The sequence below is a fragment of the Cannabis sativa genome, chromosome 1, assembly GCF_029168945.1.
Source record: "Cannabis sativa cultivar Pink pepper isolate KNU-18-1 chromosome 1, ASM2916894v1, whole genome shotgun sequence".
In the NCBI taxonomy this organism is placed as follows: Eukaryota; Viridiplantae; Streptophyta; class Magnoliopsida; order Rosales; family Cannabaceae; genus Cannabis; species Cannabis sativa.
Window position 1 is genome coordinate 16,267,736 of NC_083601.1, and position 23,000 is coordinate 16,290,735.

The window sequence follows — 23,000 nt, forward strand, 5'->3', positions numbered from 1 at the left end:
TCTTTCTCCTTCTCTCTACCCAGGAACCTTCACCAGCAAACTCAATGCCATTATCATTTTTTTTTTTTTAGTGATCCAAAACTCAAGCCAACTAATAATTTATTTGTTTGGACTCTTTACATGATATTCTTGTGTTGACTTTTTTTCTTCTTACTATTTTTTTAAGGGTTGATCTGCAAATCCTTTACTCATTTTTTTTTTCTTTTTTGGTTGAAGCAAACCCTTTACTAATTGAGTTCACAAACATCAACATCATGCATATGATTTAATATATTCCTTAATAGACTGACTTTCAGTAAAAGGCGTGATTTGAAACAGTGATTGTCTTTATTCTTTATTGTAGTTTTTGTTTTCAACTAATAACAGTGTATGTATCACTTCAAGAAATTATAATGGTATATCATCATGCACAAGGAGAGAGTAACAATTTACATGGGAGTGATCAATCTATTTATAAAGAGATGGTCTGTTGATTTTTATTATGTCCAATTAAATGTGAAGTATAACCAACTGGCAATCAATCTATTTATATAAGAGAAAACTAAAGAGGTAATTGCTGAATTGTGATATCTACACCTTTTCATAGCTCTGTATATCATTAGCAACTTCTGAGATGTGTGGTGAAAAACAAGGGGATAAAGAAGAATGAACACATTGGCTCTCTTTTCTAATCATAGTTCTAAAATAAAAATAAAAATAAAACACTGTGGTTTCATTATAGGGATGAAAAGATGATACATTTGAGAGTTTCACAGCTGCAATCATTTTCATCTTGAACAAAAAAAGGAAAAGGAAAAAAGAATTGCAAGCAAGATCAATAAGAAAAACAGATGATATTTTACACAAAATAGGTCATCTGGGAAAGTATAGAAGAATGTAGATGACCTAATTAAAGAATTAGAATGTAATGTGGGCATGTATGAGCTAAGGCTTATATATCCGCCGAGTGGGATTTCATGTTCTTTTTCTTTTTCTTGGTTTGAGTTAGTAGCATTATCATTCATTTGATTCATGCCAGCCTGGTCAGGAATCAGTATTATTATGTACTTGAATGTGAGCAAGAAAGTAGAGCTTTTGTGGTAGAAGTAGAGTAGTAGTGGTGGTGGGAACAGGGAACTTCTCTCCTCACTCAATCCACCTCTTTTGCACTCTTAAGCACCTGTCCTCCAGAGTATAACAAGCTCATCAGGTAAACGGTTTGCAATTTTCTTGGTCATGTTTTTATGTTTAATATCATGAATCATGAGAGCCGTGGACCAAGATAGCAATACGCTTAGCACTGTCTGACCGAAGATTATCCCCTTTATATCCAATCTGGTAGGACAAACAACTTCCTAAGTACCTCAAAACTCTTACTTTACTCAATGATTAGATAACTCGAATTTGTAAATTGCTGTGGAGGCAGTTTCATGCATGCATAATATATGTATATGTATACAAGACAAGATTGTTACCTCACTCGGGCTATCTGGAGAAAACCACCGCAATAAGACCCCAAGGTGAACAACGGCAGGAATCAACTTGAAGAGCAGTGGCGTTGTTACCTGCACCACAGATTGCAAGTATCAATATGCTGAGAGTGAGATCAGAAGGTGAACTGGACTTCACTAGATGTAAGCAGTTACGCAGAAGAGGCTTGAACTAAAATGCAGACATATAAATGCGAAAGATGGTTCACTCACCAGACTGAGAGCTGTCGTTCCAAGAAGCAACAGATATAATTTTCCCTGCAAAAGAGCTTAATCCTTCAGAAAAATTGCAGAAGAAAAACTTGCAGTTTGGTTTAAATTTGATATAGTTGACATTGGCAAAATTAACAATTTTTAAAAAAACTCCACTGAATGACCAAAATTTTTGTACCTCTCTACAAGCATTCACAAGGAAAGAGATGCATTCCTTTCAAAAGTACAATAAGAAACCAAACTCCACTGTCACTCTAAGCACAAAATTGGGTGCAGGGTTCATGGATTAACTTTACTCTTTTTTTTTTTCTTTTCAAGAAGCGATATTATTAAGGTACCAAAAAGAAGCAAAGGAGATAACAAAATTGAGGACCAGCAAATGGACGAGTTCACTTAAACTGTACGATTCGAAATTAAGCACTCACCTCTACCAAATGAAGATTAGATGCGCGACTCAAAAGAACAAAAGCAAATTCACCAATTTGTGCCAGGGACATGCCAACCTACACAAGTAAAACAATCAAAGGTCCCTTCCTCAATGGAATGCTTGTAAAAATCACAAACTGTATTGGCAACTTTGTAAAATCTTACAAGAAGAGATGTCTTGTTGTTATATCCAAACCCCTTGACAACAATAGCAACCACAATAGTTTTTATAATGATCACCAAAATAACAGCTGCAAGTAATATATCAACATGGTTCCATAGAAAATGAACATGAATTAACATCCCTATGCTGGCGAGGAATAGAGCAGCAAAAAAGTTACGAATAGGCTCAACCTGCCAGCCAAACAACTCCAGTTAATAACAGAAACAGACGAGACCATCACATTTAAAGGTTAAAATATTTAACTAAGCAGCGTAACAAAGTAGATATTTGTATTCCATCCCATTCATGAGCAATATGAAAGGATAGAAAGGAAGATACAGTTCTTAAGAGTAACTAATTTAATTATAGTGAAATACACATCAGTAACCAGTATATACAACAATTTCAGTAATTTCAAAAACAAAAAAGAAGTATGAATTTTACCAATATATACAACAATATATACAACAATTTCCAAGAACAGATATCATGATTATACCAAAAAAACTGTTTGAAGATGTTGAAGCAATTTGTAGAGCATTTTTGTGGAAAGAAAGCTCGGGAACTCAAGCTCCTGGTTTTATTGCTTGGGATATAGCCTGTTTATCTAAAGCAGCAGGTGGATTATGCTTATGATTGAGTCTGTACAGGGGTTATTTTTCATACGGGGGATTTACTATGTCATTATTGGTTGTAAATTGGGGATACAAACTGATTGTAATTGATTGGTTGAGCAATACAATGATCTTATTCATCAAAAAAAAAAAAAAAAAAGAATTACGCACCAAATCAGCCAGCAAACATATAGAAGAGACAAGAGAAGAGACTAAAACCACAGCTCTGTCAACCTCCAAGAAACATAACTAATGAGAAACATACACAGTGACAGAGCTGCCTTGATGAGAAGGGGCAATTGTATTTACTCATAAGTTCGTTAATTATAATAAGATAATTTTTTGAACTTTTAGGTCCATTTGGTTGGATAGAATAGAATGGAAGGGAAGAGAAAGATAAAAATTTCGTTTAGTTTCAATTTTTATATTTGGTGAGTCTTTAACACATGGAATAGTCATCCTGTTGGAATAAGTTTTCCACCATTTTAGCGGAATGGTTATTCCTCCAAAATAGGAGGGAAGTCATTCCATTGCACTTGAAAAAAGAAATTACTCATTAAATTCTATTTTTCTGTATTACCATCACCCTTCTCATTCTATTCCTCTATTTTGATTATTCCCAACCATCTAAGGCCTTAGATTTCTCCCTCAACCAATTTTTTGGCTCCACCCCAGAAGGTACAAAGGGGATTCTTATATAAATATTCATGCATGCATGTATTTATGTATTTATATGTCCCTATGTAGACAGCAGGTTGAAAGTCAAATGAACGCTATCACTCGTTAAGCTCCTCACTCTTCAAGTAGATACACAAATAAAAAATATCTTACTTGTTCAAGTGTATGTTGACCAAGATCAGTAGTTGAAATCATCACTCCAGCAGCAAATGAGCCAAGTTCAAGGCTTAAACCCAGCTTATCACTACACTGAAATGACATAAATCTTTATTATGCGTCCATATTTGCAATTAAACATGCAAAATAAATAAAATTATCCAACCTGCTCCACATATGGAAATGTTTTGAGAAAGCAATAAACAAGTTGGGATACATGAAGCAACAGAACTCCTCCCCACTTACTGTGCATCTCATTGATGATACAATATAAGTTGTCTTACCAAAGCAGAAAAGAGAAGGGGAAAGAGAATAATAATAAAAATAATAATATAATAGGTCAATCTTATTTCCATACTATAAAATAATTGATAAATTAGTTCTGTACTCAAACAGGAAACAAAAGGGAACTGGACAAACCCAAGCAACAAGCAAGCAAAATGCCACTGATGCCAGTTGATAGAGTTCATTAGTCTGAAAAAAATGAAAACATAATCATCAGCTAAACTTAATTGAGAACATGAAATATAACAAACTGAAAGAGCCATTACTAGTACCTGAGATGATAGGCTTATCATGAGCTTAAGGAACCATGGCACACAAGTACGAGATACTATTGACAAGATAGCCAAAAATGATATCAAAACCACCAACCTGAGATCAAGAGTAGTTGTGAGAAAAGCAATAGTGCATAATTCACCTAGGCAGAGGTCAATTAACTGCAATGCTGATTGGAGGAGTGTTGCTTGATTGAAAATAATTATAAATTGTTTGTATCAATGTTATATGCTAAGGTGCAACGGAAGCTGCCAACTTTCCAATTATCAGGTTAAATAAGACCCTAAATTTGTTATAGCAAATAGACATATGACATGCACATCAAGAGGTAAAGGGAAAAAAAGGCAGTCTTAATTGAAGTTTCAAAGGCTACTAAACATTCATCTATATCAAAGGTATTGTTGGGAATTCAGCATCTATATTTTAAAAAGTATACTTTGTTTCTCTTACTGCATCTATATCATGTGATCAATTCAGCAATGACAGAGGACTTCACATGAGGAAAATTGCTATACAAAAACATGCCATAAACGACACATACATAATTACTAATTACGATATGAACCCAGCTTATGTTTTATTCAAAATACAACATGCACAAAGTAGAAAAGAATACATTCTTCATAATTAGTGGACTGTGTAAAGAAAGGTAATTTGTCATAATTACGATTTGGTCATGGACATCACTCCTTGAAGAACACCGGAAGTACCACCAAGAACTGGAAGCAAGGCAAACAGCAAACCGACAGCACAATCCTGGTAGCACACAACAGTACTATTTAAAATAGATCACAACACCAAAAGTAGCTATACTAATTTGACACTGAGGAAAGTTCTGATGTGAGGAGAAAAAAATTAACATTCAGATTCTACAATTAGAGGTACAGAACAGATCAAAAAGCACATACCTGTAAAATAAGAATGCCAACTGTGACCTGACCATGAAGGGCATTGATACTATTTTTCTCCATCAAGAATTTCAAAACCTAAGGAGCATCATACAAGACATCATAAGAACCCGAAGCAGAGGACTTTCGACAGTTACATATCTGGAAAATCATGACAAAAAGGAAATAGAAAGAACAAGACTATTACACATTTAAATATTACTTAAAATGGACACGTGTTCCAAAAGATGACATTCTTACCCATTAAAAAACTAAAAATTAAATAAAAATTCATCAGAAACAAGACTAATTGATTAAAGATAATACAATACAAGTAAAACAGTGGAAGAGTAAACCACATAGAAAATATTAAATGAAGCAAGTACTATAAACACTCCAATCCTACACAAGATCAGAGAACAAATCACTGACCCATAATTTTTATCCTGAATCACCTTACCAACAGAAGTAAAGAAATTATAATCACTTATAAATAATAATAAGAATCAATGTTTACACAAACTACTTCCCAAAAAACATAGCAAGAGTGAAATACAAAAAAGATTTAAGTCATTTATTCTTTCTTCATATAAACATGAACAAGATAATGAGAAATCAAAGATACAAGTGCAAAGAGTATACCACTGCAGTTGAAGACATAGAAAGAAATGCTCCAACAAATACTCCCTCAGAAGATTTACCACCACATAACTGGAAATGGCAAATGACTTTTCATGTTAGAGTCGATCATCACATGAAATGATGGGAAAAAAGAAAAGGTAAAAACAATCATAGATAGTCTCAACTCAAATCCTCTCAACATTGATCCTACAACAGCCAAGAGGTTCATGGAAGTGTCAACTTATAAATCAAGCTTTTCAAATTAGTGTCTAAAACTTGTTACAAACCTACCACCATAAAGCAAGGCAGAATAGTACCACACTGCCCAGAACCAATATGGAACCTAATTTAGCAGCAAACTAGTCCACCCAGAGATAAGTATTTAATAGGGACAAGAAGATATATTAGTCCACAAAATGTAAACATACAGAGGCTGTTATTCCACATAGGCACATAAACAGGAAAATCTGGAGTAGACCTCCTAGTACAGCCACAGCCCGAACTACACGAAGCTGAAAATGTAAAATTAAAGACATTTTTATCAGTTATACAGTTATCACAGCCAAATCATTTGATAATAGCTAAATAATAAACAATTTATGGAACAAGCTAACCTTTGCAGCAGAAAACTCCAGGCCCAGTGCAAAAAGAAGAAAAATGACACCAAACTGAGCAACTGTCTCAACCTTCATGAATAATTAAAGACAGTGAAAGTAAATAAACACGTGATAAGAACCAAAAAAAATCTTCAACTTTAACATACCAATAAGCAAATAATTTCAAGAGACTTCATGTTGAAGGATGAGAAAATATAAGTTTAATATAAAATGATATCAAAAGGATCTCTAACAAGAAAATCACTATCAAAAAAAAAAAAAGTGGCATATCAGGTGTGATAGTTAAAAAGACATACCTGCACCATTTCACTGACAAAACTCAAGCCTCCTGGGCCAATGACAGAACCTGCAAGCAGATATCCAGTAATAACCTGCAGATTGTCAAAAGGTCAGGAAACAAACATTTAGAGACAAGTTTAAACATGTATGAAAACATCAATATTTACAAAGAAAATAATAGTGATCGGACCGGTTGTCCAGCGCAGGCGAAAGCAATGCCACCACAAGTTGCAGAGACAATGACGACTACAAGGTCTGATATAAGCCTAGAAAATATTTATTTTATCAAGCTAGATCAGCCAAGCTGCTGGTGGTTACATGAATAATTAAAGAATAAACAAATTTACTGAAAGAAATAAAAAAACCCTACCTTGCATCAAGTTGTAGCACAGGAAACTTTGACTTCCGATTAGATATAACGAAGACATTGTCCTGAAGATAAAATTTTAGCACATCAAGACTGAATAAAACATGACATGCCAAAGCATTATTATGATAGTGATGTTATGTGTAGCGAAAGAACCAATGCCAACATAAACTTTCAATTACAACTAGTAGGCGTACCTTGCGATCTATCAGTGTTGGCATATCTTCAGCTTGATTCTCATTATTGAAAACATGATGAAACTGAAATGACCTAACACAAGGCTCATAAATATTCAGCATCCATTGTGTTATTGAGCATAACTTCAACAGAAATAGATTTATGTAAACTCAGTAAACTCCATTAAAAAGAATGGGGCAAAACCATTGTTTTACAAGATAGAAGCACTTACTTTTCCTCTTTGGTGTCATTTTTCTTGGACTTTACTCTAGCAACAGTTTCCAAAACGGCCTGAAAACAAAGATTTTCCATTTCTAAGTCAGAACTTAGAATATTTTCTTTGTTTTTTCTAATTGATAGGAAAATAAAACTAATAACGAAAAAATTAGGATAATCAAGACAGACCAGGAAAAGGAAAATCCAGGTAACTGAAGACACTGTAATGGTAACCCCACCCCCACTTACTCTCTAAAAAAAGGAAAGAACGTCCTAATAATAAATTTACAGGGCCTTGAATTTCAAGAGATCAATCCAAAGTAGTCTCTTCTCTTTATAATGCAAAACCGAAAGAGAGCAATTCCTGATTCAAGGTTTCCTCAAACACTTATAATGGATTTGTCATCTTTACGACTGTTGTCATTGAAGACAACCAGAGTATAGCATAAGTTCACAAGGCCAGTTGGCTGCATATAGCTGCTTTCCCATATGTTCTAACAGCAGCCAACAGCTCCACCAATTTCAGCTAAACATCATTAGAGCACTTGCCAAACCTGGATTCTCAAAGTCTCATCTCTCTACAGTAAGTAGTGACATGGCTAAAGCATTTTAAGTAAAATATTCTAGGTTATTGTACATTGATATAGCAAAATTATGTTATTGTTACCAAAAGTCTATAGACTATATCATTTCTTATTTGATTTGATTCTACATTCTCTGCATTTTCTACTTTATTTCCTAACTACCATGAACAATTTTCGCACTAAATGAAGTATTAATGACGACGTTGCTAACTGTTTATACAGGAAAAAGTTGAGCACATCTAATGTATTCCAACTAGAATTCTCTTCTAGAATGCTATTCTACCTTTCCATGAAATGAATAATGCCAAATCCAAATTATTAAATTAATAAACCATTTCGGTGGTTGTTACTTATTTGGTTAACAATATAACACTACAACTACACGTATTGAAGTTGAGTTTTCGCTTTCTAGTAGTCCCATATGTTACCCAATGAAAGTATTACCAACATAAATTTAAAAACTTGAAATCAAAATTAAGGCCAGTTCTAAGAAATGAAAATGCCAACCTGCTGCTCAGCAACACTGTTGTTGAAGCTACCAGCATCGGTGGCTGCAAAATAGAACACACAAATTGGAGTTACTTTAATTCATCAACCGAAACATTAAAACAAATAATCAATTTTCCATTTCGCAACGCATGTTCTAATTTAAATCTCGCAAACACAGTTACCACCAGCCAATCAGAACAATAACGCAATGAAGAACAACAAAACACCGAAAATAATAAAAATGAATTCCCCTTCTTTAACCAAGGGTACTTAAGGAAACACAATTTCTCTATACGAACCTTCATTCTGCTCATTCTCGGGAAACTCCCTCTCAAGCGCCCGGTCGATCATGTCGGCAAAACTGTCCTCATTGGATCTCGAACGCGTAGAGTTGGAGTCGGCGTCGGCGTCGGCGTCGGCGTCGAGGATAGTGGCGGTGGTGGCATTGATCTCCTCCGACGCTGAGTTGGACTGGAGCGAATCGGCAATGGCGAAGAGGGGAAAAGCGGGAGAAGGAACAGCAAGGAGGAAGAAGAATGCGAGAATGGAAGAAGATCGGACCCTCATTGCAGTTGCAGGTGAGCTAGGAAACGAAGAAGAGGGTTCTGGTGATGGTGGGTGGGGGAGGGAAGGGAAGGGATGCGCTGAGTGACACCACAGCGTAAGTTAGCAAAGCCCCGTCGTCTTGGATTTGCTTTTCTTTTTTTTTTTAGAAAGAGAGAGAGTGAAAGCTATTTTAGTTGAGTCTTGGGAAAGGGAGGGAAGGAGAAGGTGTGAAAGTACGAAAAAGTCCTTCAAATACGGCTTTGTGTGACTCATGTCACTTGTTTATAAATCTAAGCTAACCCACGCGCGCGCGTTTTTTTCCCGTCAACACGAAGAGATGCTCACGTGCTACCGTCTTTTTGCCATAATAATACATTAACTATGTAAGGGAAATCTTCAGATCAGAAAAAAAAAAAAACAACAACAACAAATGTAAGGGAAATCAAATGGAAAATGCTAAGGATAAGGTGTCAAAGAACTGTACGAGTTGGTGTAGTTTTATATTTTTATTAGTGCATTTTAATATCCGTCTCTAATATAATTTAATTTAATAAATAATATAGAGAACAATTAATTAATTATAATGTCACACATAAATATGATGTTAGATATCTTAAAATACTTAATAATAATATTCAAATCAAAATATTTAATTTTAATTCACAAAAATATTTAATTAAAGTTTCATATAAAGCAAAAATAATAAATTAATATCTACTTTAAGGGGTTAATATTATTGGGTAATTATAATCTCGATTTTTTGATATAACTTTATAAATTTTAGTTATTTAAAATATTTTATTAATTTTGATAAGTTTAAAATAATTTATAGCACAAAAAGTATGATCAAGGCATCATGCGCACAACCCCTTCTGAAATTGGACAAATCATTCAGAACTATTTTCAGAACATCTTCACTACAACAGGGATGGATTTAGAAGCTCTTCGACATGTTTTACCTACTATTCCGAAAACTATCACAACAGACATTAACCATCTCTTAACCATGCCTTATACAGCTGATGATGTTTATGCTGCTCTTTCCTCAATGAGTGATGATAGCAGCCCCGGTCTAGATGGTATGTCGGTTATGTTCTACATAAACTATTGGCATATAGTTGGCGAATTGGTGTCTACAACTGTGTTGAAAATCCTCAATGAAGGTGGGGATCCCACATGCTTCAACCAAACCTTAATCACATTGATTCCTAAGGTCAAAAAGCCTACTACAATGTCCCAGCTGAGACCCATTAGCCTCTGCAATGTGCTCTACAAGATGGTATCTAAAGCCATTGTTCTTAGATTAAAGCCTTTTCTCTCTTTGGTTATTTCAGAATCCCAGAGTGCTTTTCTTCAATCAAGGCTTATCACAGACAATGTTTTAGTTGCTTTTGAGCTTTTACATTCATTGAAACATTTAAAGAGGGGTAAGGAAGGTTATGCAGCCATCAAGCTTGACATGAGTAAAGCTTTCGACAGAGTTGAATGGCATTTCGTCGACAATATCATGACTGCTATGGGATTTGACTCTTCGGTTATTGATCTCATCATCCGATGCATTAGCACTGTAACATATTCCTTTTCGGTCAATGGTAATACTCAAGGTCATCTTACTCCAACACGTGGTATTCGACAAGGCGACCCATTGTCACCATTTCTCTTTATACTTTGTGCTGAAGGTCTCTCAAGATTATTCCAACATGAAGAAAGATGTGGCAATCTTCAAGGTATTCGTATTGCTCGAGGTGCTCTTATGATTTTTCATTTATTTTTTGCGGACGATAGCCTTGTCATTTGCCGAGCAAATAACCGTTCAGCCATGGCGATCAAGCGATCTTTGAATTTTTACTGTCGTGCATCAGGTCAATGCCTAAACTTGGAAAAGTCGGTCCTTTCTTTTTCACCTAATACATTACCTGCCATTCAATCCAACATTCAACAGATTTTTCAAATGGCTATTCAACCTTGTCATGAGAGATACTTGGGCTTACCTTCATACTCAAGCCGAGATAAGAAACTTCTAATTGGTGAAATCAAGGAAAAGTTATTTTCCATTGGTGGAAAGGAAGTATTGCTCAAAGCAGTTGCCCAATCTATACCGACTTATGCTATGAGTTATTTTAGACTTTCAAAATCTCTTATTAACCAAATAAAGACCATGTGTAACAAGTTTTGGTGGGGTTCAAATTCTTCATCGTCGGGCATTAATTGGAAGACTTGGAAGGCTCTTACACAGTCAAAAGTTGAAGGAGGTATGGGATTCAAAAGCTTTGTCCACTTTAACCAGGCTCTTTTGGCGAAACAAGCATGGCTTTCTCTCTCGAATCCAAACTCACTCCTCAGCCGAATACTCAAGCCGAGATACTTCAGATCATCTTCATTCTTGGATGCAAATTTAGGTTCCTATCCTTCTTTAACATGGAGGGGTATTGTTTGGGGTAAGGAATTACTTGCTAAGGGACTTCGATGGAAAGTTGGCAATGGAAAGGATATTCTTTGTGCGTCTGCCCCTTGGCTTCCAGGTCATACATCCTTCAAACCGTTGCAATTTCGTGGACATGATGCAGCAATGAAAGTATCAGACCTTATTTTGAATTGTCGACAATGGAACTATAATCTGTTGAACACATTATTTCTGCCTTCGGATGTTGCTTTGATTAAAAGTATTCCTTTAACTTTTGTTGAGCATCAAGACACTTTGATATGGCATCATGAATCTACTGGGGTTTACTCAGTAAAATCAGGGTACCTGCTAGCCACTAAACTTGAAGAACAACAACCTATGTCAAGTGGGAATCAAGCTCAGCAATGGTGGAAAAAATTTTGGGGGTTAAAGCTGCCTTCTAAGATCCGTATCTTTCTGTGGAGGGCCATTCATGATTGCCTACCAGTGGCAGACATCCTTCATACTCGACATATCGCGAACTCAAGTCAATGTACTCTCTGCAACAGAGCAAATGAAACGATTTTCCATGCTCTTTTCTACTGTAAACGACCCAAAAAAGTGTGGCAATGTTCAGATTTCAATTTACACTCTATCCTTTCTCATCACATGAATTTGAAGGAATTACTTCTCCAAGTCTCCTCAGAATGGTCTTCTTTAAGATTAGAACAGTTTGCTACAATACTTTGGAGCATTTGGACTGAAAGAAATAAAGAAAGGCATGGTTCTAAACCCAAACCTCATGACATCCTGCTGTATTTTGCTCTCTCTTACATCTCTGAGTATCATGATGTTCACGGTAGGCAACCTACTACCTCTTCGGCACCTGAAGCTGATCACAACACAGCCGTGACAAAGGAAATTGATTGGCTGAATCCCCCTTTAGGTCGTCTGAAATTAAACACAGATGCGGCAATAAACACAATGGAAAACAAGTCTGGTTTTGGCGCTGTCTTGAGGAACTGCTCGGGGCAAATTATAGCAGCCATGTCTACACCTTTTTGTGGATGTTTTACGCCATAAATTACGGAAGCACTCGCTCTAATGCATGCTCTTCAATGGATTAAAGACCTTCAACTACCATTACACTATATCGAGACAGATTCTCTATCTGCAGTTAAAGGTTTACACTCATCTCGGGAGCTGGTGTCCGATTTTCATTGTTTGTTGCACAATATTTTTCTTTTAGTTTCCAACTTCCCTGGAGCTCAGATCTCTCATGTATATAGATCTGCTAATAATGCTGCACATTTACTGGCGCGCTATGCTCTCTCGGTGGATTCTAATTGTTCATGGGTGGAGGAAATGCCTCCTCCTCTAATGCCTATTGTATTTTAACTCTTGTTTAATATAATAGCATTTTCTCAAAAAAAAAAAAAAACTCTATTTTACACTTACTTAAAATAAAAGAGGCAAACATGCAATGGACTCTTTAAATTTTATTTTCAGCACAATATATTATTTTAAATTTATCAAAAATTTAGAGAATATCTTAAATAATTATTGAAATTTTAATTATCCATCAAATTACATTATTAGGATTAGAGACAGATTTTTTGTAAGGAGAAATAAACTAATTTTAGGATTAAGAAATAATGTTTTAAGATTAGAGCTAAAGAAAAATAATTTGAACAAAATCGTGTTCTCAAGATCATTACTTAGTTTGGAGTGAACAAAATCGTGTTCTCAAGATCTTTTCTAAAAAAAGATCATTGCTTAATTTGTTGTTAAGAAGAAAAAAAATACATCATTACTTAATATTTTTTTATTTGGTTACTAAAGAGAAATGGAAACGTTCGTGCGTGTTGGTAGGTATTACGCGGCTATTGTTATTTGTTGTGACGTTCACTCCAAATAAAGTGTAAACTTCAATATGGCATGTCCATTTTCTAATTTTTGCACGGAACTCAAATCATATGATTTTTTTTTTTATTTTATTATGTTTATTATACATAACCAAAATAAATTAATAGAGAAATATAACAGAATAAATAAAAAATAATTAGAATCAATATTTGTAATATTTTGATACTTTATCACGGGTCAATTAGAATGCTCAAATTAACTAAATTGTCTTTTTGTGGTAGTTATCAAATAAAGACATACAAAATTATTATTATATATTTAAAATTACAAAATAAAAATAAATAAAAGTCACAAACTTTAATGGTATTTTTTAAAAAATAAGTGAGGAAGAATTTTTTTTTATCTTTTATTTAATCAAATTCTCTCTTTCCTAATTTAAATAAAGTAAGTAAACAAATGTAAATGAATAATTATCTTACGAGCATCTCTAATCATACTCTATACACACACTCTTTAGTTAAAATAAAGAGTGAGGCTTGAAAAAATAAATCTCAACTATGGAAAAAAAAAAACTCCCTATAATAGAGATCCTAAAGATTGGATTGGTAACTCTCTAAATGTACGCAGCTCCCTACTCTTACTCTTTTTCTAAATTTTTTTAATAATATTTTAATCAAGTGCATTTTTTTTATTATTTTACAAAATTAATTTATATTTGACAAATTCTCATTGTAAAATATTATTAAAATAATTAAATATTAACTTAAGTAAAATACATAATTAGAGTAATCACAATAAAAATGACTCTTTAGGGCCGGCCCCTGAATTAAAATGGGCCATAAGCAAAAAAAAAAAAAAGAGTAAATTGGAAAATACCACTTTTATTAATCAAATAATTAAATTTACCTCTAATTTTATATTTAATTGAAACATACCTCTTTTTATATGTATTGTACCTAAAATACCCTGACATAAGAGAGTCACATAGAGAGTATCTTGAAGTGTCAAGGACAAAATTAGTACATTGTTTAAAAAAAGAAGTAAAAATGATAGACTTTAAAAAAAAGTGTAAAAATAAAAGAGGACAATATATAAAAGGTATAGAGTGTAATTTCCTAAAAAAAAAAATTTAAGCCCTTACTATAAAAATAAAGGGTATTTTTAAAAATTATTAAAAAAATATGTATACTTTTTAAAAGATATTTTTTTATTTGAGCCGTAGACGCGGGCCTAGCCCGCCTATACCTAGGGCCGGCCCGAACTCTCTATTTTAACTTTGTAGTTATTTTAACTATGATAATAAAGAATATCATTAAAGATGTTCTTATCAATTATTCTCATTACTTATTAGTAACATAAATTATTGAGAAAGTCTACCGTGAACACCCTAAAGAGTTATATAGGTGCACCCCAAATTAAATGTATTGATAAAGAAATGAGGAGATATCATATTGTGATGGACTCTATTGCATGGTGTTCTTTCCCTTAATGGACAAAATTCAAAATTTTACATTTCATAGGAGGACCATTTTCATTTTTCATCTCCTTCTTTATCAGAAGCAAAAAGGCAGAAACTCACCTGATTATTGATGTCCTCAAAGACCTTGGCGTCTCTATTCAACAACCCGTTGTCCTCTATTGTGATAACACGACAACCTTTCACATTTCTGAAAACTCAGTTTTTTATGAGCGAACATAGCACGTGGAAATAGATTGTCACATAATCTGCGAGAAAAATCCAATAAGGCCAACTGAAACTCATCCATGTAACCTCCAAGAACAACCTAGCTGATATTTTTACAAAACTTCTACCGCTCACTCAGTTTAAAAAGATTGTTACCAAGATGAATATACAAAATTTGTACACTCCTCACTCCTCTTGAGGGGAGTATTAAAGGATACAATAATAAGTTAGTGATATTTTTCTTTAGGTGGTTACACACTTTGTTAGTCCATTACTCTCTTATTATGCCCATTATATTAAGGGCCAACCCACTTACTCTGTACACAAGGAAAATACATTCCATAATAATAAAATGATATTTTTCCTAATACCTTAAGACATTTTTCTAAACTGAGAGGTGATTCTATGATGTCAACAAACCTAACTTTTGACTGCTTTCACTATCTTGTTTAGGAGATTTGAACTTCCACCATATATATTACCAACTACCTAACATGGATAGAATCTAGAAACAACACTTTACTATTTATTTCTCAATTTATATAAAAATGTAAAAAAAACAATATTTTTAAGAGAAATTGCAGTAATATTGACTACACAATATATAAATTTGTTGTTCAAAAAAATATATAAATTTGAATTTGATTCATTCTCGGGAATGAATTTTAATATCCTCGCCATAAATTTCAGTAGATTAATTGGAAATGTCAGATATCTCTAAATATTTCACAATGCTCATAACTTATTTTTCAGCCCATTTCCTTTTTATAAGTGCAATGACAGTAACTCACTAATCTAAACATCTTGGCTATCTCATCATCAGTCCAAGCACAAAGAAAGATCTTTGTTATAGCTTATATGTATGATACGGGTCATATAATTAGAAGACCAAAAGAAAGTAATATTTGTTGACAAGTTGATCAAAGTTGATTGTGAGACGAATTTCTTTATTGAAATGTGTACTTTTCAATCTAGGTTTGTCTAATGAAACAACTAAGTAGAGTTCAAAGGGAATGAACCAACCATCAAGATCTCGATATACCATGGGCACACTATACAGAGCACACTGACTCATTTTTTGTTTAATTTATATATAAAATAAATAAACTCCCATAATTGTCCTATTCTTCTATGCTGATTTGAAAGTAACTCATCAGTGTCAAACTGCCCCTGGTTTTCCAAAATTCTATGATTCACACTATACTAAGTTACCAATGAGAGTAAATTCCTGTAAAAGGAAGCATACTATTTACTTTTTTATTTTTATTTTCTGTTTCCTCTTTTGGAAGCAAAAAAGGCTTTGCATCTAATATAATATGTACATTTGTAGTTTTTAGTGAGAGGCTGAGAAATAGTTACAAAGAGGGAATGATTTAATCAGGGAGGAAAAATTCCTTACAAAACTTTAAAAGGAGTAAAAGGCTTCCTTTACAACAGAGGTTTTTTAAGAAATTTAAAAACTAGTGACTCACACATGGGGGGTTAGTTGCACTTGGACTAGTCTTTTTGCTTTTTTCCCTACTAAGCAATTTCCTTTCGGTGAGTACTGCTAGTCAGTAACTACCAAAACTTACCATTTTATTGCAATACTAACTAAGATAATTGCACCATTTAGAGCGCTTATATATACCCCACTCCATTCCATAACTATACACATGCAGATTAAGAGAGAAAGAAAAGAGATGGAGATCCCAGTGATAGATTTCGATGAGCTGGATGGAAAGAAAAGAAGCAACACAATGGCTCAACTACACGAAGCTTGTGAAAAATGGGGCTGTTTTCAAGTAAGTATTTTGTTCTCCTAGTTTTTCATTTTCTCGAATCTAATATGAACTTCTATCTTGCATCATCTTAATAAGACATTGCTCATTTCATGCAGATAAAGAACCATGGAATTGATGAAAAGTTGATGGAGAAAGTGAAGCATTTGGTGAATACACACTATGAGGAAAATTTGAAGCAGGAGTTCTATGAGTCTCAGGTAGCTAAAAGATTGGAGATCAAAGGACATACCTCTGACGTAGACTGGGAAAGCAGCTTCTTCATTTGGCATCGCCCGGTATCTAACATGGAACAAATTGAAAACCTTCCAAAAGACTTTTGGTGAGCCAACAGGATATCAGAGCTAAGCTCTTTACATAAAACTTGATCAAACTTTTTCTTTATTATATGTTGTATATCTAGAAATAAATTGTTAACTTACCAAGAATAATTGCAGCTCAACGATGAACGAGTACATAGTTCACATGATTAAACTGGCTGAGAAGCTTTCTGGGCTCATGTGTGAGAATCTTGGTTTGGAAAGAGATCATATAAAGGATGCTTTCTCTGGAACCAAAGGTCCTTCTGTGGGGACAAAGGTGGCAAAATACCCTAAATGTCCAAATCCAGAACTTGTGAAAGGACTTCGAGAGCATACTGATGCGGGTGGGATCATACTTTTGCTCCAAGATGACCAAGTTCCCGGTCTTCAATTCCTGAAAGATGGAGAATGGATTGCAGTTCCCCCATCCAAAAATAACACCATCTTTGTGAACACAGGCGACCAAGTGGAAATATTGAGTAATGGAAGGTATAAGAGTGCATTACACCGTGTCATGGCTGAGAAGAATGGAAGTAGACTGTCCATTGCTACCTTCTATAACCCAGCCGGTGATGCTATCATTTCTCCCGCACCCAAGCTGCTGTACCCGAATCACTTCCGTTTCCAAGATTACCTGAAACTTTATGTAACTACAAAGTTTTCTGATAAGGGCCCCAGGTTTGAATCCATGAAGCAAATGGCCAACGGGAACGGCAGTCTTCTACCCTAAAATGTTATGATTATTTGGTATAAACAATATTTATATGTAATGCTAACCAACGCGTGGTTTGTGTGCTACTTTTGTTGTTGGTATGTTTTCACACATAAATTACCAACGAAAGAAAAGAAATACCCAAATAAAAGATGTTTCTTTCTTCATTTATACATTACCAAAACATTCCCCTTTCTATACTGAGAGGGAACATTGGCCTCAAGTGATGATTTCAAGCAGTGACAAGCATGGCTTATCCTTTATACTCTAGTTTTGTTTTGTTTTGTCATGAGTGAAGATTATATTTCTCGAGTGTTCTACTTCTATCACGTACAATTAATTAAAAACTTATGAATGAATTATGATAGTCCACTCCACTGAACAAACAAAGATAATTGTTATCCATTAGAATGATAAATTGATCAAGTAGCTTATGTCAACAGACTACTGTGTTATACAATTATCTACTCATATACCAGGTCAGTCTCACAGCTTCAATCATGTCGCTTCTTTGATCTCTTGATCCTATAAAAATAATTATTTTATTTACACCTTCTGCAGTGGCATATTGATAGATTTTCTTCTATAAAATTAATATAATATATATTATATCACTATGTTTTAACTCTTTATATCGTTTTCAGTTCAAATTCAATATGTTCACCTTGAGAAACATCTAAAGTTTACCAACATATTATTAATATTAATTGATGACAACTAATCAAACCATTAAAGGGACTTCATTTCCTGGACACTTCTGAGCCTATCTAAAGTTAAAATTCCAACTCGACACAAATTCCTTTCTCCCTCCACATTGTCAAGATATAACACTAAAAGCTCGACCTATTCCGAATCATTGACAATATATTTGTATGTATGACGTTCACGAATAAATTCCAGTCAATGATCATTAGAAAATAGATAAATCCAAAAGTTGATGAACACAGCACAGAGAAAATATCTAAGTAAACACATTAAACAAGACATTATGGCTAGGTTATAAAAATTCTCCACAGAATAGTTCCAGAGCTAAAATGTTTTTAAAAGTAGCATTCGAATGAGGAGTAAAAATGAAGTAAAGTGCATATTTTCCAATTGACTGAAGCTAAAGAACCCAAAAAAATGTAGTGCTACATACTTGTCAATTTAGATAATATAGATTTTGTCAAAAGGGTATTGGTTTTCTCAACCACTTCAGTCAAAAGGCTTTTGTGTGACTTCAATAGTGGAGAACATTTAGTTACTAAACATAATAAAAAGTTTCCAAATTTCAAAGATTTGGAAAATCTCTCAGCTAAATGATGAACTTGATAAAGAATACGATCAACCGAATCCTGAGTTAAACATACATTATGATTTAAAATGCTCTGGAACAGGTTAAACAATGATTCTGTCCATACCATTTCGTCTGATATGAGATGCTGGTGGCAAGGAAGGCAGATGACTCCTCTCTCATCCTTTCCACTACAGAGCAGCTTCTGACAGAAAGCAGAAACATGAGCTGGGTGCAAGCATTCCTTGATGACCCTAGTGATAACATCACATATTGGATTGTTGATGCCATTTTTATAGAGGATCAGCGGAAGCAAGAGAGCATATACAGCGGTTTTCTGATGGAGCTTGCAAAATTCTAATGTTGCAGCCAGTAGGACACGAGGAGCTGGTTCTTTAAGAACCAAAAACTTGGGAAGAATGATGGAGCAGATAACCTGGCTTGGCCAAGTTAACTCTTCTTCACTTCCATACGAAAGTTGAGAAATCAAAACAGAAGCAGTTTCATTGTCTGCGAGCCAAGGTTCGATCAGCTCCAAAACAAGTGAAGAATCTCCTTTTCTAACAGTGCAAAGCTCTCGAATTTCATTAGCTAGGCCTACAACTTTTGTAGTTGATTCGAAGTTCATAATCTGAGCTTTCAGATTAAGTGCCTTGTTGTGAATTTCAGGCCCAACAGAATAATTCTTACATTGGGAATCATCAATCTCATCTTTTTCAGCTTTTTCATCCATAAATTGTTCTACGTCCGCAGCTACTTGATCCAAAGTATCATTATTTTTACCAGAACCTCCACACAAGGACCATGATTTCAAATCTTCAAGAGATATAGGAAGCCATGGAAGCAATTCACTGCTACCAGTAGCATCCTTAAGCCAACTCGGCAAGGACTCAAACTCATCTTCCGTACTCTCCTCCTCCCCAGAATCCAAGTTTAGGCACGAAATCCACTCATAATTCAACTCAGACACCGCATCAAGCAGGTGGCGGGCAGCTCTCTCAACCCAAAAATCAAGCGTTTGATTGTCACTCAAAACAATCCGTGCCAAATTACACAAATCCCGCCGGCAAAATCGCTTGTGTTCCACAGCTAGAAAAGAGAAAATTCTAGCCTGAACCATGTTCGGGAGAGTTTGTACATAGATGACCCTGGTTAACATAAAGCAACATAATCAATATCCAAACGAACTCAAAACCAAACACAAAATAATTGAAGTGCTCCTACCTTCTTGTGGAAGAAGAAGACGACGCGCACTCGGATTCGTCCACAACAATGGCATCCAAGGGTTTCATTAGCAACGAGACGAATGAGGCTGTGGTAATTGGTACCGTCGCAGCTGATGAGGCATTGAAAGATCGGTGGAACCACTGTGAAGCTTCCGATTCCGGTACCGGAGAATTGAGGAAAATATCGAAGAGCGGTACCCAAGCCTCCATGATCGATAGTTTCAGGGTAGTTTAGTTTTCCCAATTTGGAGGGAAAAGAAAAAGAGAATAACGATAAACCGCGGGAAAGTCAATAAACGATTTTAAACTTTAAACCAAACAGGGTGTTAAATTTCGAGGTTTAGTTTATCCATGTTTCCAAACAGATGTCTATCCTTCCTTTGGTTTTCTTCCGATTAAAGTTGATTCTTCCAAGAATCACGTCGGTGGAGATAGTGGCAAATGGTTTCAAATTTGATATTTCCAAGCACCAATAAGAGCGGTGAAACGTGGGAACTTTGTCTTTGTCACGTGGCAACGGCAAGTATATCTCGAAGGCTACTACTACTACTCTGGGGAAGCTCGTACCGTACGCACCGGCCTTATTGCTTAGGTGGCTTTACGAACAAGTTCTATTGGTGCGTAGTACTACTCGCGTTGATTGCGCTTAAGTTTATTTCTTTAAAAAAAAAAATTAAAAATATAATAATTTAGAATAATTAAAAATTGTCACCAATTTACTTAACACTAAAGATACTTAGAGAGTTTAAAAAATATAATTGAAATATTATTACTACAAAAAATTAAACTTATATATTTATTTTAAAACCCTTTAAATTAATTAACTGCTTGAGAAATTTAAAATTCAATCTATCTTTTATACTCAATTTATCAACATGATTATTTATGTGTACATTTTTGTACCTTTGACACGCTATTGATATACCTAATATTATTAGTTAAAAACTATAAAAAATTATTTCATGTTATAAATATTAATAATTATGTGGATGTCCAAATCTTTTATTTGTTACCATGAATTGTAATCAACATTCCTCTTTTCCTTAGTTTCCCTTTTTCTTAGTTTCTTAATATCTCACTCTTGTATTTGTATAAATAGGGGTTCACCCCATTGGAATAAATAACTCAAAAATTCTCATTAACTTTCTCTTTCTCTCTTCATCTTCTTCTTCTTTCTTCTCATCTACTTTATATTATTTTATATTATTTTATAACACGTTATCAGCACGAGTCTCTGCCCAAGCTTCAAGCATGAGTCTCTGCACAAGTCCCAATGTAAGTATTTTGTTAAAGTTCTTGAATTATTTCAAAGTCACGATACACTAAATATATATTTATATATATACTTATCTGACTGAAACAATTTCAAGAATCTATTTTCTTTTTATCTATATATCTATATATTATATATGTATGTATATGTTTTTATATATTTATTATTGATTTCATATATATAATGTTCTTATCATTCATAATATTTACAATATATGTGTACCTATGATATGATAGAGAAAATCTATATAAATTATACATATATCCAGAAGATTATGTATCATCGATAAAATATTGCATATATCCTAAAGATTATGCATCATCGATAAAATATTGCATATATCCTGAAGATTATGCATCATCGATAAAATATTGCATATATCCTGAAGATTATGCATCATCGATAAAATATTGCATATATCTTGAAGATTATGCATCCTCGATAAAATATTGCATATATCCTGATGATTATGCGTCCTCAATAAAATCTTGCATATATCCTGAAGATTATGCAAACGTAATATTCATTATATAGTTGATGGACATATAATGAAAGAGATGAATACATATTTATATATATATATGTTCTTCTATTCTTTGAGGACAATGAAATGTAATCTAATATCGATATACATTTTGACAAACATTTCCTTAAGTAAATGTTTTATATTTGTCAAAAAAAAAAATGATTGTATTTATGTGAATACAACTAAAGAATCATTAAAAATGATTATTATTGATGCAATTTTATAGTGGATTTTGAATACCTAAAAAGAATATTAAGAAAATTGCATTGAAACATCAAAGTATAAGAATAACAGTGAGCATGACTAATATTATTTAAATACATGAGACATGTATTTATTGTTCATCATTCCCTGCAGAGAATGATACGAATTGAAGTTAATTACTTTTAAAGATTCCTCGTATTAGTCATGTTATTATACATTGTTATTACTTGCAATGTTGGAAATTATTGAATCTGACATATATTAAAGATTAAATTTTGCATACATCTGCTTGGAGACTATGCAAAAAAAAATTGCATTCATATATTCTTTGAAATATCATAAAAGAAATTGTTGAATAATTTCTTATATTTTTATGGATGAACAAGTAATAAATTTTTAAGAAATTTATAATAATGTTCTACTTGTTCAACGTCATTCCCCGAAGTGAATGTAATGATTTTAAATAATCAATGACATTATTTACTACTCAAATATTTCTAGAAAAAAGTGAAAACAACCAAACGATGAGATACCACACACAATCAAAGTGCATGAAATCTATATACCATGTGTGGAATTGAATAATAGTGGTCGCGTACCTTTAGTACAGACACACTTATAATCAAGATAAAAGTATACTTGATTATTTAATAGAATGTGAATTGTACATTTAGAATATTTAAATATCATTACCTAAAGAGAATGAATAG

At 33.8% G+C, this 23,000-nt stretch overlaps 3 protein-coding genes across 4 annotated transcripts; 1 reads left to right on the top strand and 2 right to left on the bottom strand.

Moving 5' to 3' along the window:
- Positions 1–691: 691 nt before the first annotated feature.
- LOC115706930 (K(+) efflux antiporter 4) lies at positions 692–9,256 on the bottom strand. 2 transcript variants are annotated; one of them, XM_030634707.2, is made up of 20 exons: positions 8,814–9,256; positions 8,533–8,576; positions 7,458–7,516; positions 7,246–7,318; positions 7,052–7,113; positions 6,872–6,947; positions 6,699–6,773; positions 6,400–6,471; positions 6,214–6,297; positions 5,807–5,875; positions 5,186–5,263; positions 4,945–5,033; positions 4,277–4,373; positions 4,140–4,193; positions 3,717–3,812; positions 2,274–2,462; positions 2,108–2,185; positions 1,683–1,727; positions 1,455–1,544; positions 692–1,314 (listed from the first exon to the last, which is right to left on the bottom strand). In XM_030634707.2, the coding sequence occupies exons 1-20, from the start codon at positions 9,079–9,081 to the stop codon at positions 1,234–1,236; spliced, it is 1,779 nt and encodes a 592-aa protein (XP_030490567.2). In that variant the 5' UTR covers positions 9,082–9,256; the 3' UTR covers positions 692–1,233. The 2 variants fall into 2 exon arrangements, with proteins under 2 accessions (XP_030490567.2, XP_030490568.2); XM_030634708.2 differs by having other exon boundaries at positions 692–1,159; positions 8,814–9,244.
- Positions 9,257–16,334: 7,078 nt separating this feature from the next.
- Positions 16,335–17,955, top strand: LOC115702109 (1-aminocyclopropane-1-carboxylate oxidase 1). The gene is made up of 3 exons (XM_030629566.2): positions 16,335–16,777; positions 16,873–17,096; positions 17,212–17,955. Exons 1-3 carry the CDS (start codon positions 16,649–16,651, stop codon positions 17,804–17,806), a joined length of 948 nt encoding a protein of 315 aa, XP_030485426.2. The 5' UTR covers positions 16,335–16,648; the 3' UTR covers positions 17,807–17,955.
- A 104-nt stretch (positions 17,956–18,059) lies between these two features.
- LOC115704973 (uncharacterized) lies at positions 18,060–20,936 on the bottom strand. The gene is made up of 2 exons (XM_030632195.2): positions 20,286–20,936; positions 18,060–20,209 (listed from the first exon to the last, which is right to left on the bottom strand). The coding sequence occupies exons 1-2, from the start codon at positions 20,495–20,497 to the stop codon at positions 18,919–18,921; spliced, it is 1,503 nt and encodes a 500-aa protein (XP_030488055.2). The 5' UTR covers positions 20,498–20,936; the 3' UTR covers positions 18,060–18,918.
- Between the last annotated feature and the right edge of the window lie 2,064 nt (positions 20,937–23,000).

Coding starts and splice junctions, on each gene's coding strand:
- LOC115706930 (XM_030634707.2), bottom strand. CDS start 9,081: ATGAGGGTCCGATCTTCTTCCATTCTCGCATTCTTCTTCCTCCTTGCT. Junction 8,577..8,813: donor CGAGAATGAGCAGAATGAAG/GTTCGTATAGAG, acceptor TCTATTTTGCAG/CCACCGATGCTGGTAGCTTC. Junction 2,463..3,716: donor GTCAACATACACTTGAACAA/GTAAGATATTTT, acceptor TTTGGCTGGCAG/GTTGAGCCTATTCGTAACTT.
- LOC115702109 (XM_030629566.2), top strand. CDS start 16,649: ATGCAGATTAAGAGAGAAAGAAAAGAGATGGAGATCCCAGTGATAGAT. Junction 16,778..16,872: donor AAAAATGGGGCTGTTTTCAA/GTAAGTATTTTG, acceptor CATTTCATGCAG/ATAAAGAACCATGGAATTGA. Junction 17,097..17,211: donor AACCTTCCAAAAGACTTTTG/GTGAGCCAACAG, acceptor GAATAATTGCAG/CTCAACGATGAACGAGTACA.
- LOC115704973 (XM_030632195.2), bottom strand. CDS start 20,497: ATGGAGGCTTGGGTACCGCTCTTCGATATTTTCCTCAATTCTCCGGTA. Junction 20,210..20,285: donor TCTTCTTCTTCCACAAGAAG/GTAGGAGCACTT, acceptor TATGTTAACCAG/GGTCATCTATGTACAAACTC.